At 44.0% G+C, this 17,695-nt stretch overlaps 2 protein-coding genes across 2 annotated transcripts in view; one reads left to right on the top strand and one right to left on the bottom strand.

The window, feature by feature from the left end:
* Positions 1–17,695, bottom strand: part of LOC135378915 (uncharacterized) — a 385,731-nt gene that overhangs the window by 200,811 nt on the left and 167,225 nt on the right. The window contains exons 9-10 of the mRNA XM_064612080.1: positions 9,315–9,618; positions 7,391–7,518 (exon numbers count right to left, since the gene is read on the bottom strand). Of these exons, the coding sequence (XP_064468150.1) occupies positions 7,391–7,518; positions 9,315–9,618 (432 nt within the window). The remainder of the gene's footprint in view (positions 1–7,390; positions 7,519–9,314; positions 9,619–17,695) is intronic.
* On the top strand, positions 95–5,239 carry LOC135378916 (uncharacterized). Its single transcript, XM_064612081.1, has 3 exons — positions 95–1,339; positions 2,126–2,243; positions 2,871–5,239. Exons 1-3 carry the CDS (start codon positions 254–256, stop codon positions 4,118–4,120), a joined length of 2,454 nt encoding a protein of 817 aa, XP_064468151.1. The 5' UTR covers positions 95–253; the 3' UTR covers positions 4,121–5,239.

Below are 17,695 nucleotides of genomic sequence, written 5' to 3'. Positions count from 1 at the left end.
AAACGAAACGTTTTTTATTTGTTTTTATAACAGTTTAAATAAGGGCGCGGACCGCGCTCATGCGTGCATGCTACGACTCGCGATTGTTCTTTGTGTGTACAACAGACAGTTTCGTGGTGCCGACAACTGCGAATTCTTTCACCAGCTGCACCACCAATTATTATACAGTTCATTTGAAGCTTCGTGTAGTGCGTGGGCGACCCGGACGCGAATAACGACGTGCAGTTAAACGAACAAGCGCGCTGTAGCCAACATGAAAAGGCGAAAGCGGTACCTAGATCCGCAAGCGGAAGGCCAGGAAATGCCGAAGTCAACGCAGCACGTTTTGAGAAGGCGTTCTGAGAACACCGCTGATGTTGCGGAACCCAGCACCAGTCGCAAAGAAACTAGCGCAGAAGAAGAGGATGTAATCCCAGTGCAATCAGATTCAGAGAGCATTCAGAGCTCTGAATTCTACAGTGCAGCTGAAATTTCAAGCTCTGATGATTCTGATGCGATATCCCATGAGTCTGATGCTAATGTGTCCCAGAGCAGCACTACTTCAGACTTTCTTCTTGAGTTTGCCACTCCTCTTCAAAGCGGCAGCTCAATGTCTGTTGGTGATGCCCTGGTTCTGATAATGGACTTTTCAACAAAACATGGACTGTCATGGACTGCAACTGAAGATCTTCTGAAATTAGTCAACAACTTGCTGGGTGTTTCTGGTTTGCCACAAAGCAAGCACTTGTTCAGAAAATTTTGTGGTGCAACTCCTGATAACATGACTTTCAATTTTTATTGTCCAGACTGTGGGAACTTCCTCCAGAAGACTACAGGCCACCAGGAAAGACGACATAAAATAAAACCAAAATGTTCTATTTGTGGAAAGCAGCACAGCGGCCATGAACTTATGGACAAAGGGAGTTACTTCGTAGCTTTACCTGTGGAAAAGCAGCTGGCCGCCGTTCTTTCTGACAGCCATGTGCAACAAAGCGTATCTGAGACCTTAGAGCGTTTGGAATCCCATGTGGACGGTGTCTTCGCAGATTTCACTGATGGGGAATACTACAGACGACAGCGTGAAGTATTAAGCTGCAGCAAATATGATTTGACGCTATCTGTCAATGCGGATGGCAGTCCAATGTTTAAATCTGCAAATTATTCCATTTGGCCTGTCCAGCTGACCATCAATGAAATGGCGCCACACCTACGTTGGCAGTTCATTGTTGTTCCCTTATTGTGGTATGGAGCACACCATCCAAATATGACCCTTCTTCTTGAAGCTTTCGCTACCCAAATGCAAAACCTAGCTAGGGATGGTATCCCCTGGATAGCTGCTGGCCAACATGTGAAGTCAAAGGTAGTTTTTTTTCTTCTCTGGGTTGATGTAGGTTTGACAAAAATATTGGAAACAAGACGTGTCTTAAGAATGCTACTCAATTACCGCAGCAAATTACGAATCGTTAATTCATGACTGCACAGACTCGTTAATTTATGACTGTAGACTGAGAATATTTCCTTCTGTCTTGTGCATTTTTTCTGATAAAAACCCATGTAAATTGAAAGAACACTGTATGTAAACCTGACTGATATCCAAAAAGGGCGGATTCTTGGTGCTGGGTTGTGCGAAGTATCAGTGAGAAAAACTACACACAGAGAATATGGAGGGTAACAGTGCCGGATATAATGACAGCCTGCACGAAGTCAAGATAACACAGTTTTTATAAAATAAGCACTGCCCGGAAAAGTATGCTTGAAAAAAACGCTGGTGGGCCTTCAGCAGAATTTTCTCGAGAAAGCACAAGCCCACTACAACGAAAATCAGTGCTAAGGTGAATACACATCTGCAGGATGCAGTTTATAGTAGAACAATGCAATGGGTCCTTCATGAGTTTGATGTTCATGGGCAAGCTCCATTTCTTGTTGTTATCAGGAGAGCATGTAAGATGAACTCTAGTAATTAACAAACCGTCGTACTTGGCACCTGTTTTCGTTGTTTCATCGAACCTCCTTTGTCATGTCTAATTATGCACACTATTCCTGCATTCATAATCTTGTATCTCCATAGTGCACAGCATACTGAACTAAACCATTGTCATATATATATATATATATATATATATCTTTTTTTTTTTTTTGTCATCAGGTGTACTGCATTTCTTGTGTTGCGGATGCCCCTGCAAGAGCTGCAATGGCAAACATGGTGCAGTACAACGGTTACTATGGCTGCACTTGGTGTTTGCATCCTGGAGTGTGCGTTGAAGGTAATTGTCTTTCCTCCTTTATGAAAGCATTAATTAGGTGCTAAACCAGCTGTTTTGCTTACTTTGGTAAAGTCCTATATCAACAGCAGCAGTTCCCCCACTTGCAAGGCCTTGTATGTAAGCTCACACTGTGTGCTGAGTAAAATATCTTCCTTGTTTGCCAGACACAGAAAAACTACATTGATGTACTTTACCTGTATGGTGTTTTAGTCACAATTGTATTTGACTCACACGGATAATTACTGCTGCTTAGTTATATTACATGTAACATCTCTCTGTGGTACAAAAGCTGTCTCATAAAGATGTAGCACCGACGAGGACGAGAAGGAAGACGAGGGACACGAGATCATTAGAAAAGAGGTATTCTGATGATGCCCCTAGAAGGAGCCAGTTATATGGGTCATCGCCCCTAAATATATTACAAAAGAGTGTTGTACAGATGTAGCCTTTGAGTTTCCATGTTTGAAGTGAGCCTATACACATGTATGTTCACCTGTTCCTGCATGTATGATGTCTATAACTTGCATTTTCCCTGCACCTGCCGCCTGTTCCTTTTTGAGTGCTGATTTGTAGCTTGTTCCTGTAGCATTGATTTATAAACATGTATGCATTTGTTTTTCTCTGCAGGATGTGTAAAATACCCTGTAACCATTGGGGCGGTACCCGAGAGAACAGCTAGAGGAACAGCAGAGGACATGTCAGCTGCAGCTGCATCACAGCGTACAGTCAGAGGTGTCAAGGGTCCCTCACCACTACTCAACGTACCGGGATTTGACATAGTATGGGCCTTTCGCCCAGACTATATGCACTGTGCTCTACTTGGCGTGACACGGCAGTTCCTTGAACTATGGTTCGGAAACCGTGGTGAAGAGTACTACATTGGCCAACCACAGACACTCTCAAAGGTCAACAACAGAATAGTGAACATCAAGCCACCACAGTGCATCAATAGACCACCACGTGATCTCAGCCTCCGAAAGTACTGGAAAGCATCTGAGTGCCAGTCATGGCTGCTATACTACTGCTTACCCTGTGTGATCAACGTGCTTCCAAAAAAGTACTGCCAGCACTTCGCATTACTGGTTTCTGGGCTGCACCTACTTCTGAAGAGCCATGTGACTTATGAAGATGTAGAGGAAAGCACCGAAAAAATAACTGAGTTTGTTGTTAAGGTACATTTCCTCTACGGTGAGACCCAAATGACATCTAATGTGCACACATTGCTCCATTTGCCAAAAAGCACCCTACTCCACGGACCCTTGTGGGCATTGTCATGCTTTGCCTTTGAGAGCAACATCGGGCACCTGTTGAAACTGGTCTCTTCATCAAACGGTGTTCCGTTCCAAATCTTGTCAAGGATACTCATTAGGAACAACTACCTTCATCTGCAGTCCATGGCATCTCGGGATGTGCAACTACTATGTCACCAACGGTTACATCAGCGACACTATGGAGTGGATCCAGTCGGGAAACCCCTACCTCCATCTCAGTTTTTACGTGACCTTGTGCAAGAGCACTGTGGGGAAGCAGAAGTCAGGGAGTACCATCGTGTGAAAGTTGGTGGGTACATTCTGCACAGTGAAGCATACACACGTCCTCAGAAACGTGATTCTACTGCATTCAAGCTCGAGGACTACTTTGCAAAGGCCCAACATATTGTTTCTGTGAAGCGCAACGACAATGTTGAAAAATTCTACGTGCTCTCCCATCTCTACAAAACCGACAACTTCATTGGTATCAAGAACATCAGTGTTGCAGAAAGACTACCCTCACGTAGGCTGCTAGAACTAACCAAAGATATGCACCCGTGCATGTACTTACAGGTCGAGCACACTACGTACTTTGCAGAACTATGCAATCGACATGAGTGGTGGTAACAGTAGTGATAGCTGCTTAGTCAGATTTTTTTCTTGTAGAGATTTAAGTAGGAGCGTTATGCTCCTCTGGGCACTCATTGTGTTATCGGACGAACATGACGTTGCTTTCTGTTGCTGTAATTCCGTTACATGTTTAAAGGGGTCGCGACAAGTCATCCCAGGTTATCCCAGATAAACATAAAACACTGTTCTTTACACCAATGTGCGCCTGCATTGTAAGTTGTACAGCAAAGAGGATACTGAACGCACAGAAAATGGGTATCGCGAATACAGAAGCTTATGGGGTTCTGACATCACGACACTCATAGCAGTCAGTCAGGCAGCACATGAGAGGTCACATGCTCTCGGCTGCCAATGGGGATGGATGCAACTATGATGTCTGTGCTTCGATCGGGACTGTGTCTGAAGGCTGTATCTTGCAATGTATGAGATGTAAAAGAATAATACTTGCAATGTGTCCATGAGGTAATGAACCACATCTATGGAAGTGTCAGAACTGCTTTAAGTAGTAGCTACCCTTTAAGCTTATGCAGTGCAATATGCATGTATCTTACGTTTTATCTGTACTTACTACCAGTTTCATTAACAGTGTTTGTTTTGCATACTTGTAAGATATTTGGCAGCATGTCCCGCACAGAATATTAATACATAATGTGTTTTCTCCATTTTGTGAACAGTGGGTGCCTCAGCTAAGAGGTCATGCTTGCAAGAGTGATCGTAAATCGGATATGAACATGATGTGCTGTCTTTTCTTGCTCCCTGTGTCAGGTGTTCTCCATTTGCTGCTTCACCTGCACCATGGCATATTTGCTTTTATAGACCTGAACGTTTCCAAGTCTTTTCATGCTTTGCACATATTATGTGCGGTAAAGTACAAAAGGGTGCCTAATGATGATGATGACATGCTTCCTGATCGATTTATTTATTGAAGAGTTAGAGTTTCCAAAATTTTGTCACTCCAGCTGCAATTTTCGGAGCTACAAAATAGCATTTGTATAACTTGACTGAAATGTCTGGTCAGAGTTTTTTGCCATGCAGTTGACGAATGAACTGTGCAGGCAATTATGTGCAGTGCAAATGTTGCCCACTCCCTAAGACACTGAAATAAATATTGTTCCTCATGAAGCACTGTGTAATGCTCAGTTCACCCAACGGAAAAATAACCGACAGGCTCACACAATGAATGAAAACTGCAAGTCTTTCTTAAGCACAGCACTTGAACAGCGACCAGGTCTTTATTATGTACACAGATGATGACTCGCACTGCTTAAACATAAATACGAGGAGAGGTAAAGCGGTACTATTTGAACCAAAAACCAATCAAGTGAATTTCACCTTGGAAATAATGTGAGATGCTGAGTAAAGACATTTTGCTAAATCAATGACATGGTCATACATCATATGATAAGCAAGTAAGATCAAAAGCGGCAATGGTTATTGGTGCCCCCTAGGGCTGTAGATGTCCTCACTACTGGAACTGTTAAACTAATATATATTGCCCTGATAGACTCTCAATTGAATTATTTTTACTTGGTTTGGGATGCCGTGAATCACGCAACCCTGCTTGTTGCGTCAAAAAAAGTACTTCGCATAATAGAGCGTCTTCCTTACAAGTACTATAAAAGGTCTATATGAAAAATATGGGGTAGCTAGTATATCAAGGCTTTACAACTTTAGGCTGGGTATGGCATATCGCAAAGCAGTTAGAACATATAATAAGGCATCCTTGTCATTGTTCATGTTGTTGTGTTCCACAGTATCTATTTTGTACTTCTCGTCGGTGGAATGTTCCTGGTCCCAAAGCTATTATGGAAGGGATTGTCGGATTTTGCTGTGCCACTGTTTCTTAATTCATGTAAAAGTAGCAACATTGATGCTTATAATGTTAAGACAGATCTGCAGGTGCACCATATTTTTGGTAATACACAAAATATGGTCCAGCAATATGCCTATAGGCATTGTCTTGCATATTGTGTTAGTTATTATTATTATTTACAAATAAACTAAACTAATAATACAAAGGAAATTGACGTTCTGAGGCTTTGAACACAGAAGACGACAAAGACACAAAGCCTCAAGTGCCTATAAGAACAATAAATGAAGGACAGTAACCTTTTCAGTTACTGAAGTCACTGAAAAGGTTAGCCCATAGCTGTTTTCCTTCCTTCTTTCTTCATTCCTTCTTTCTTCAAACACTTCTGAGTGATTGGCACATATCCGGTTGCCATCAGCCCAGTTTGAACTGGTACCACTTCATGTCCGGTTGCCACCAGCCCAGCTTGAACTGGTACCAGTTCAGTTTCCAGTTGAGACCAGCCCAGCTCGAGCTGGTACCACTTCATGTCCGGTTGCCGTCAGCCCAGTTTGAACTGGTACCACTTCATGTCCGGTTGCCACCAGCCCAGCTTGAACTGGTACCAGTTCAGATCCCAGTTGCGACCATCCCAGCTCAAACTGGTACCACTTCATGTCCGGTTGCCACCAGCCCAGTTTGAACTGGTTAACCACCTCCTGTCCGGTTGCCATCAGCCCAGTTTGAACTGGTACCACTTCATGTCCGGTTGCCACCAGCCCAGCTTGAACTGGTACCAGTTCAGATCCCAGTTGCGACCATCCCAGCTCAAACTGGTACCACTTCATGTCCGGTTGCCACCAGCCCAGTTTGAACTGGTACCACTTCCTGTCCGGTTGCCACCAGCCCAGCTTGAACTGGTACCAGTTCAGATCCCAGTTGCGACCAGCCCAGCTTGAACTGGTACCACTTTGTGTCCGGTTGCCGCCAGCCCAGTTTGAACTGGTACCACTTCAGTTTCCAGTTGCAACCAGCCCAGCTTGAACCGGTCCCAGTTAGTGTCCAGTTGCCACCAGCCCAGCTTGAACTGGTCCCACTTCACTTTCCAGTTGCCACCAGCCCAGCTTGAACTGGTACCACTTTAGTTTCCAGTTGCCACCAGTTTGATCCCACTTGGTTCCAGTTCATGACCAGTTGGAGGCAACTGGGAACAAACTGGTACCAGTTGACTTCCCAGTTCATTTTTTCGCCTGGGCAGGTTACATGATTATGGGGCAATCTCGTACAAGCCTCTCAATAAGAGAGCTAATATGTGAAAATGGGTTTACTCGTTAACGTACTCGAATTAATCATATTGATCTTTCTCGGACGCCGTGAATGTTTCGCTTCTAGTTGGAGACACACAGTATACATGCATATAGGTACATGGCAGCGACTCTGACGACACTGACGACGTAATGATGATATCAATGGCGTACCTTGAACAGAACAGTGAAGTCCTTAAAGGTGAAATCCCTCCCTTTGATGGATCTTGGGACGAGATTATCAGGGTGAAAGACATGCCTACAAAGAGCATCTAGATTCCTCTTAAAGTCCTCGGACAAGCCTGAAATAGGAAGGTGAAATTCAAAATTCGGAGGTGCTGGCAATCTTGGTTGTTGGAACTAGTAAACTAGACAGGTCTGGAGAGAGCGACGTTTATTTTGATATTAAAGCTAAAGCATACAAGCGTTTCAAAATGCGGCGCCGCCTTTAGAAGGATGGCGTCACACACACACACACATACGGCCGCCTTCATGCAAACGCGTTTCGTTGCCGTTGGACGTCACGCTTTTGTGTACACTTTTTGAGATGATCCTGGAAAGTGTGACTGAGAAACGTTTCCGCAAGAGTCGTAATGCGCCTCGAAACAAACAAACATAACACAGTACAACACAGATGCCGGGAATAGAGACGTGAAAAGAGATAAAGCAGACTGAGACTAAAATGTGAGACAAAATACTTCCTGCCGGCAACCAAGGTACATGGTCAAACTAGCGTTTTGGATTTGCGTTAAACGATCTGTGGTGGCGTAACACCGAGACTGCATTTGCCTGCACTTCTCGCTTAGAGAGAAAAACAAGAACGCAGATCTTTCGGTTCGTTGGTACAACATAACGAGGAACTGGACTGAGTGCGGTAACACGACATGGAAGAATCAGACGAACACAAGGCACTCATATGCCCAGGGAACCCTAATGCACGTATGCTCATCCGGCGTTGTCAAGCCTGTACCCGGCCCGGTGGCTACACTATCGGAAAAGCAACGCTTAAAATAACTCTTACTCCGGGTTTTACTCTTAGTAACCGTAATATGCGACGACTTCGCCAACTGCCTTATCCGTTATCATGTATTTTACTTGTAGTATCCGTTAAACCCCGCACTGTATTCGTTAAGGCACTTGTTTTCACCGTCATTTGTGCCTTTACCCTTAGAAATTGACGTATAGAGTGGATAAACCAACCTCGGACTCATGACGTCCCTGCTTTTACGCTTATTCTTGGTGAACCTTGCCAAAAAACAACAAAGTCTGCGTGTGCGTGCACAGTTTGGACGCAGGCTTTCTCGATTGGATCTTCCGCGTTCCGAGCGACCCAAAGTTTTCGTCTCCGGTCCCTCAGGTGTGTACTCTGATCGCGGCCGCTTGACGATGTTTATCAAATGGACACTAGCGCCATTCCGTCGTGTCGTGCAGTTTTACGTTTAGACTGCCGAGCCTGGACTTCAAGAGCTGCGGGAAGCATGTGCGTCTGTCGTAAAGTAGAGCGCGTTCAGGGGGTGAGTGTTGCACACTTTTCACAGGACCACGTGGGTGAGCCCTGCCGATTTCTTGTTTAATTCGGTGTGAATGCCCCTCGTTGTTATACAAAGCACAGGTGATGGTTGTACAAGCGCCAGTGGAGAGGTGGCCCAAACAACATCAACGGATTTAGTCGGTCAGCTGCGAGGACGCTGTCAAAACTACGACTGTTCGGGATACCTACGGGCTGTAGACGCGTTTGCCTATGCTAGATGCCCCCCTGGCTGGTGTTTGATGTGTAGCCACCCGCCAGCAGACCACGGTTTTGTAGGTGAGTTACCCACACATTGGCGTACACTGTGATTCGTTCTGTTATCGCGTGTCGCGGTGCCGTCTACTCTGTCTATAGCTGCACTGTCTTCAATTTCACTAATGATGCTTTTCTTTATCAAAGATATAGCTGCCGCTGTTGCATCGGTTCGTCTAATTGCCCTGATGCAATTGCCGATTTCAGAACCAAGATGGAACGCGGCAACAAACGTTCCTTCCTCGGAGGTCGTCCTTCTTTGTTGGCGCTGCAGCCGATGCGAGCGATTGTACGTACGAAACTCGTTACACTTACCTTTAGTTCCTCCGTCGACCTTTGCAGATTTTATGCTCTCCCCAGGGGATGGCATTAAGAAGAAAGCTATATCTTTGATGTTGTCTCTCACATTCTTCCACATCTTCACAGCACCCTCTGCCTCTTCATCATGTTGAAGCCATTCGCCAATGGCTTTCCTCTCGGCATCAAAACCGTACGATATTAGATCCTTGTTGATCCAGTCACGAATAAGGAAGAGTAGCTTTTGAGATTCGCCGCAGCTCAGGTTCTCTTCGCTATCCTTGAGGTTCTCCTTGACATGACTGGCGTAGTTAGCATAAAACTGCACAAAAGAAAGTGTATTTAGCCCCACTGAACGCTGGCATTTAAGATACCTGAGTACTAGCTCCCTTTATGTAGGTTCAGTCAAGATCTGCATGACATAGCGACGGCCACTTGTCAATTTTTACTCCACGCTGACCATTCCTGAAGTCTAAATTCCCATCTTTATTGCCATGTTTTCCATTATTCGTTCACGTGTCGTACTCAGACCTCACAGTGGCGTTCATTTCCATTGGCGTCCGTTTCCATTCCCATTCAATATAAGTTAGCTAGCCATAATGGTCGTAAATTAATTGATTGTTTTATTTTGATTATCATTTTTTGCCCAATGAAATTACGAAACGCACGCAGTCACGAGCTCCAGAGGAGAAATGTGTTTATTCTTTAAAGGAAATGTAAAGTGAATTTCCACCCAGGCTAACGTTATGATTTTATGAAAACCTAGGAGGAGTACATCTCAGTTATGAAATACTTCATTTGGAATCCCCCTTGCTTTTGAGTAATCGAATTTCAAAGATTGCATTCGAACGCAAGGCTGAGTACTCCTTAAGCAACAACACTGCATTGGCTCATGTCGGCTATGGCTGGTCTCGCCTTCCTCATCTGCGTCCTTGTCTGATGCGAAACAGTAGTGGGCGAAATGTTTTGGGGTCCACACCATGTGATGTCAAATTTACGCAACCTGAATGTCTTCGACCTTTGGATAGTCCAGCAGAGCCGCCGGCTAAAGTTCTTTATAGTTTTTAATTTTTTTGTACGAGGGCACGTGGGAGACACAGTACGACACGATGTCATCCGCAGAATCGTCGACGGAGGACGAATTGCCGTTATCACCGTCATTACGAGGCCGCGTGGGAAACAGTCTTTATGTGCAATAAAAATGTTGAGAGCCTCAAAGCGGACTTGTGGTATTGATCCATCAGTTCAGGTGTACTTGCGGGAAATGCGTGCCGATGCCAACGGCAAAGGAATGCCTTTGATGCCGCGAAATCAGGCGTTACAAAAGCAGCGTAGCGGTTGTTTTGCAAGAAATCAGTACTTTGAGATACTACGCCTCGACACTGAGTCGCTCCAGGTGTCCAACTGCTACATGAGAGATAGCGACGACTACGCCCTTATCAGGAACAGCTAAGTGAACAAGTGGCGTCACTCACGTGGGCGTTCAGATTGTTATCAGTAAATTTACATATCATAATTTTACTCTGCCTGTGGTACATGCAGGAAGTTTCGGTACGTCGCGTACTGTTTACCAGTTGCTTCTTGATGACCATTAGGAAAGTGCTCCAGAAAAGTTCTCAAAGCAAGGTCAAAGTCCTCAAAGCAAAAGCAAATCATCAACCATATGCTGCACATGCTATAAGAGAAAACGTTCCTTTTATACCTCTTTTGCCTTTTGGTATGTGATGCAGTAGGTGCTGTTTGGCAATGTGTACGTTCATTCCCTCCCACTGAGGTGAAGCTGTCACAATGTGCAGGTGGGCAACAATCAATGCTTGCCACCTTGGGGGAGGTACACTGGATGGTTTGGATGTGAACACTGCAGGATCACAATAGTATCCCTTTGATGCAAAACACAGGACAGCTATATACCCTTCCGGAGTAACCAGGCAGAAACTACACAGTGAAATACATTCTACAAACACATGACCTTGTAATTATTGATTTATTGTTCCGTGTGTTTCTGAATGAACATGTGAGAGACAGCAGTAAACAAACGAACAAGGAAGGAAGGAGAACATCCCCATACTGTGTCCATGTCAATTTGCAAGTGCTTCACCTCCCTCCAACCAGTAACGCAATGTATGTAGGCTTTTATTTTATTTTTCTCTTCAGTGCAGGCGTTTCCTAGAAACACGTTCCAGCCCGTAAGCTCTAAGAGACCATGGGCTGTCATCTTGCTTATCACACGTCACATGATTTCTCGACTTCTTCATCCGTGTAAGGAGAGCTTCAGTTGGTGACTACCAATGTCTTCAACAGAAGCTTCTCTTCGGAGGCATCCCTGTCATTGGCTCCACAAGTATGAGAAGAAGAATTTTTGACCTTTTCTGTGCACATACATCTTTAAAACACTTTCTCAATTTCTGATTATAAATATCCCATTTTTCCTCCACACCGAGTCCAGATGTAGTCAGTAGTGTGGGCTCATGGCTTTTGCAGGCCGCTGCTGTTTCACTGTAGCTCACATCTTTGCAAGTTGTCGGTGTTTCATTCAGGGGATGACATACATACTCCACACGGAAAAGATAATATTGTCACGGCTAAATGTCCTCCCTATATACTCTTTATATCGAGACATGGTCGCACACTCCACGTCACGTCGCCACACGCTTCGTGATGGCACTCTTTTGGCTTCTACCAGCTGCACATTCCCGAGCATCACGCTCCTGTACCGGTCGCGTTACGCCGCTGTCGGCCGCACCACCACATCTGCAACGTTAGCGGTCTGAGAACCCTGCCCACGTCGCCTTCCCACCAGGCTTCGATACAGGGTGCTGGCAGCGCAAGCAGTAGTCTTAGGAAGATACTGGTAACCAAAGGTACTGGGGACCATCGGTACCCACTGCTCCAGGTAGGAAGGTATTTGGAGCAAGATCGTTCGCGCCAAGGAGGAGCGCGCGCCAAGACCGTCCCGCGCGTTTCGCGGCCGCGCGTCGCGTAGAGAGGGATTTCCTTCTCGCCTTTGAACATGCATCAACATGCAAAATACATCTTATTCCCTTTCCACATCTTTTGTTACATCCCCGAGCGGAGAGTTTCAATTGTCATTTACCAACGATCAACTCACCTATCAACTTTCTACACAAAATGGGAGCTGCATGGAAGCTTTTCACTCGATGTTTTGCAAAGGAATATGATGAGCGGGAGACGGCGGATGAGAAAAAATGGCGACTTAAACAAGAAATATATGAAGCAAAAGCAGAAGCTGTGAGGAGGTTCCTCGCACACGAACGTCTTATAGAAATGAAGAGTCGTTCAGCAAAAAGTCAAGACGATCAAATCGATTGGTGAGATGTACAATAAATCCATTTCTCACATCATCACTTATTAATTGTCTCGTTTACGTTTGCATCGTGATGTCTGACGCAGATCGGTTTTTGCTTTTATCCACCCTGCAAGGGTTATTATTTGCGCTCCTTCCATGTCGGGTAAAACCTATCTCGTTCGTAACATTCTAAGAAATGTTACAGTATTCACTGTCGTCCCAGAGCAAATCTTTTACGTTAGCAAATATGATGCGACCTGGCAAAATGAATTCGCAAATGATATTACATTCCAGAAAGAGCTACCAAAGACATGGGATGAGAGCGTGCCTACTTTGATTATAGTAGACAGTGTCATGACTGAGAAGAACGTGATGCAAGAGCATCACATCATAAGAACGCATCCATTATTTTTCTTTGTCAGTACTTATTTCACAACGACGTCAACTACAGAGCATTATCTCACAATAGTACATATATAATATTATTTAATAATTTAAGGTCACGCACGCAGCTGGAACTTTTAGGACGCCAGATCTTCGGCAAAGCTCAATTACCGTACTTTATCACTGCATCTGAGCAGGCAACAGAGAAACCATTTGGTTATCTAGCGATTGACCTACACCCTCTGACGGAGTCTTAATTTCGACTGCGAACAGGCATTACTGGAAACGTTCGCCAGTTTGTTTTCTTGCCAAAATGAAAAATCTGCGTCATCATTTAACTTTTCTAGAAGTCCTTGCAACACGTACTCCTAAAGAGCGCGATGAGATTTTAAAGGAGGCGCCACCTCATAGCATAGAAGCTCTTTCTGAAGTCTGTAAGAATATATTGAATGGTAATATCAAGCTACCGCCCAGATTGTTCAAAGAGCTGGAAAAGTATAAACACACCATTCGATACATTGCATATAAAACGCTGCACAAATCACCAAAAAGACTAAGATCCTTCCTCTGTCGTCAGAAGGGTGGATTAGTGCCACTAATCCCTACTCACGGAATTAACCAGTGTGCTCGGTGGTGTCGCAGGTCGTGCTCTAGCAAAGATCGTAGGTGTCTAAAAAATGGCTACAAAGGTTGAGGTATTGACTCCTATCGAATCAATTCTGGAATCTAACGAAAGCGATGATATTAAAGTAAAACGAATGTTAACTGCTATGTACTACATTACAAAAAATCATCAGAAACCATCTAATGAAACAGAGCCAGCACCCGCAGTACAAGAAGAAAAAAGCGATGAGTCACTTCCAATGGGACGCTCATTCGATTACAATTCGCTTCCTACTAATGTTAACATTAAAAAAGTAAGACGCGTAGTCCCAGTGCTACCTAGGAGCTTGACTTGGAATGATAAGGGAGAAATCATTCATAACAACCAAACAATCGCCGGTTCTAATATGAAAGAATTGGCGTTGCATCTGTCCGGACACAAGACAGGGAAGCATGCTTGGTACCGAAAAGTGGCAAAGTTCTTGGAGCCACACAAAATACGTCTGAAGAGGAAAGCAAGGAAACGTATATTCTGGGAAACGTATAAATCGCCCCAAAGAACAAAGTTGCTTTCATCATCATCATCAGATGAATATATCACAGAAGAAGAATGAATTATAGGGATCCAAACGCTGGTTTGGGGGGGGTTGCTCGATACTGCAGAGGTCGAAACATCTCTAAGAAACAGGCAATCAAAGAACTACAGCGAGATGACGTCTACACACTTTACAAAGAAGGAAGACGTAGATTTAAGAGAAGAAAGACCATCTCACTGCACATCGACGATCTTCATCAAGCAGACCTGATTTCATTCCTGCAGTACGAGAAACAAAATAAAGGATTTTCCTTCATACTCATTGTGATAGACTGCTTATCAAGACGACTCATGGCTACACCCATTAAGTCCAAGCGTGGTGAAGATGTGAAGAAAGGATTGATCAAGTTGTACAGGAGCCATAAATCCTATCCACATCTTTTGCAGGTAGATAGAGGGAGAGAGTTCTACAACAAACACGTGAAAGCATGGTGTAAACGTCACTCAATACACATCTATAGCTCATTTTCCCCCATGAAAGCCGCGGTCGTCGAGTGCGCTATCAGAAATATTAAAGCTAGACTTTATCGTTATTTCGCCAGTAAAGGTCATCACAAGTACATTGCTGTTCTCCCAAAGATCATCGCCGACTACAATTCATCATATCACTCGACTATCAAGATGGCCCCGAACGACGTCGATAAAAATAACGAGATTGAACTATTCAATAGACTTCACAGTAAAAATGACAACAAACCAAAAAAGATTACATTGAATATTGGTGATCTGGTGCGTGCACTCACAGATAGATCAATTTTTGACAAGGGGTACATTGGGCACTGGTCCTTAGTTGTCTACACGAACACGCGGTACAAGAACTCGGATCCACCAGTGTTTTAGATAGCTGGTCCACACGGGGTCGAAGACGATGCAACTTACTATGCCAATGAATTGCAACGCGTAGTGAAATCGCAAGACGACCCATACCCAATTGAACGCATAGTAAGTCGAAAGAAAATAAACGGTGTCACACACTATAAAGTGAAATGGCTAGGTTATGATGACTCATTTAATTCCTGGGTTCCAGCCCAAGATGTCGCGAAATTCTGATTTTTACATGTATCTCCTATCCAATGATTGCATGTATATGCACCCGAACAACAGTCTCAATGGCTTTACAATTTCTCTGAGTGCACCACTACAAGTGAATGAAGAACATGAAGTCGGCCTGCATGAACTTTCCATCTCTAATGTATTCTACAATGACCCACGGACTAACGATGGTACTATACATATTACTTCCAGAAGCATTATTGAGGTGCGTAAGGAAGTTGTTGTGATATCGACTTTGGAACACGCGCTGCAAGATTTTTAAAAAGAATTCTACATCGCATCCCAGTAAACCATCTACATCCCAGCGACGTCCATGTAACATCCTGAGCGTGACATTCGGACATCCCAGGGAGGTTCACACAGAGCCTATAGACGTCTTTTGTACGTCCAATAGATGGCCATTTGTCCCGCTTTTTCCACATCCACGGGACATCCCACTAACTCAACTAATGGACATTCAGAGGATATTGGCGCCACCAATTGCGATCCGTGCGCACGAACACATATTTTGAAATATTTTGCGAGAGTTTTGGTGGTGGTGGTGGTGGTGGTGGTGGGGGGGGAGGGGGGTCGGCACCATTAACGGACCCGTAACTATAGAGAGTGGCCACCACATAACTATTTCGTTCCCTGTTTCCCCTCTGTGTCCGTTTCTGGTATTTTCCATAACGGACGCAGGGTGTGGCGGTTTAAATAAAGCAAACAGAGAAATGGAAAAGCTCACAGTCCAAAAAGCTTCGAAAGGTACTAGCATTCCCTTTCCAAGAGAAAACAAATACTATATATTGCTTGTCGCGCGAACTTCCGCGAATTCGAGGGTACTGCTCGCCTCCGAAACAAAACGGTGGGTGAGCTGTCTAAGTATAATTCGATTATATGCACAAAAACAACAGTCATGTGAGGAGTTGCGTGGTGTATTAACTCTGCGACAAGGTAACGCCTGTGTTTCTTACTCCTCTTGGTCTGAGACACTCAGTAGGTTCATCGAAAGTCAAATTTGAGAGTGCCACAGAATTCCGCATCTCTGCCTCTTTCGCAATAAGTGCTCAATGTAACATAGACAGTCAGTTTTGGAAGGAGCAAAATCCTGCAATCTTGCACAGGACCGCCCTTTGTTTCTGAGAAACGTCATTCAGCCCCTGTTTGCACGTACTTTTTGGTTCGTGATGCGATCACCTCAGAATATCCAAATCTCGATGCACCCAAGATATTCGCTTTGGGACGTACAGAGGATGTACAGAATTGGATATCCCCAACAACTAAAATATTTTGAGGAGACAGACTGGACGTCCATGTGACGTCCATGAAACATAGCTACAGTTGTGACATCTGCGACATAGTTTGGATCCAATCACGAATATCCATGGGACGTACACAGGATGTCTCGACGTCTTGGACGTCTGCGACACATTTTGGACGTCTCCAGGATATTCGTGGTTTACTGGGATTTGGTTATGTTGATGGAAGGTACACATTCCAACTACTTCAAATAATTCATTCTATTAAGTTTTGGGATGAAGAACTGCAACAAGCCATGGGTGTGTCCACTATACAGTGTTTGAAAGTTGTAGGTGCTAAAGTTCCACGTCAGAACATGTACATGGGAGAGGAAGCTATCTCAAGGATGCTTTTAGAGGAAGAGGTGACTATCATTACACAATATGCTCCAATCATATTCACACCAGGTCGCGCTATCACTGTCACACTAAATCGCTTCTTTAAAAGATATGAAATCGATGCAAAGATACTATTTCAAAACAATACCTATACATTATTGGTCCCACGTCTCTTTGTTATCCCTGAACAACTCAAGAGACTCCTCAAATTAAACTCCAGTAAACTGTTAGAAAATACAACACAATACATTGGAGATCCATTTACATTAAGTTTTGGTGTTGTTCTAGAAAAAGTAATACTTGCAAGGGAAGAAGTCCAAATTCCACCAAATTATTACGAGACACCGCGTTCGCTTCTACAAGCTATCAGAGATGTGATAGGTAGCAATGCTATACTAACGTACAATGAAGATACACAGCTGTTTACTTTCACTCCAGTTGATGGAGTAACTATAGATCTTTCTGAATATTTAAGTAATATGTTGGGTTTCGCACCAATTCAGACTATTGCAAACAGCACCACCGGAACCACACCACTCAATCTTAAACCATTGTTTCATAATTTCATGATTTATTGTGACATTATCGAATCATCTCATATAGGTGCAAAAAAAGTTTCCCATTTTGAAACTCGTCCCATATTTACATAAAGATGATCCCCAGATTCATTACAGCTTCCATAACGTGCAATATTTGAAGCTGTTACAGAACGAAATCACGTCAATTTCGATTAAGTTGTATGATGAGACAGGTCGTCCACTTCATTTTAGAGGACCAGGTCGTACAGCTCTAGTTCTACACTTCAAAAATGTATCTTAAAGAAGTGCCAGAGATCCATTAT

This window comes from Ornithodoros turicata, chromosome 1 (genome assembly GCF_037126465.1).
Source record: "Ornithodoros turicata isolate Travis chromosome 1, ASM3712646v1, whole genome shotgun sequence".
NCBI classification, from domain to species: Eukaryota; Metazoa; Arthropoda; class Arachnida; order Ixodida; family Argasidae; genus Ornithodoros; species Ornithodoros turicata.
Note: the sequence above shows the minus strand (reverse complement) of the source record. Positions and strands in the feature narration are given on the sequence as shown.

Bases quoted from the DNA above. Each gene is read 5' to 3' on its own strand.
- LOC135378916 (XM_064612081.1), top strand. From the start codon at position 254: ATGAAAAGGCGAAAGCGGTACCTAGATCCGCAAGCGGAAGGCCAGGAA. The intron at 1,340-2,125 runs GTAGTTTTTTTT...TTTTGTCATCAG, and splicing joins GCCAACATGTGAAGTCAAAG to GTGTACTGCATTTCTTGTGT. The intron at 2,244-2,870 runs GTAATTGTCTTT...TTTTCTCTGCAG, and splicing joins TCCTGGAGTGTGCGTTGAAG to GATGTGTAAAATACCCTGTA.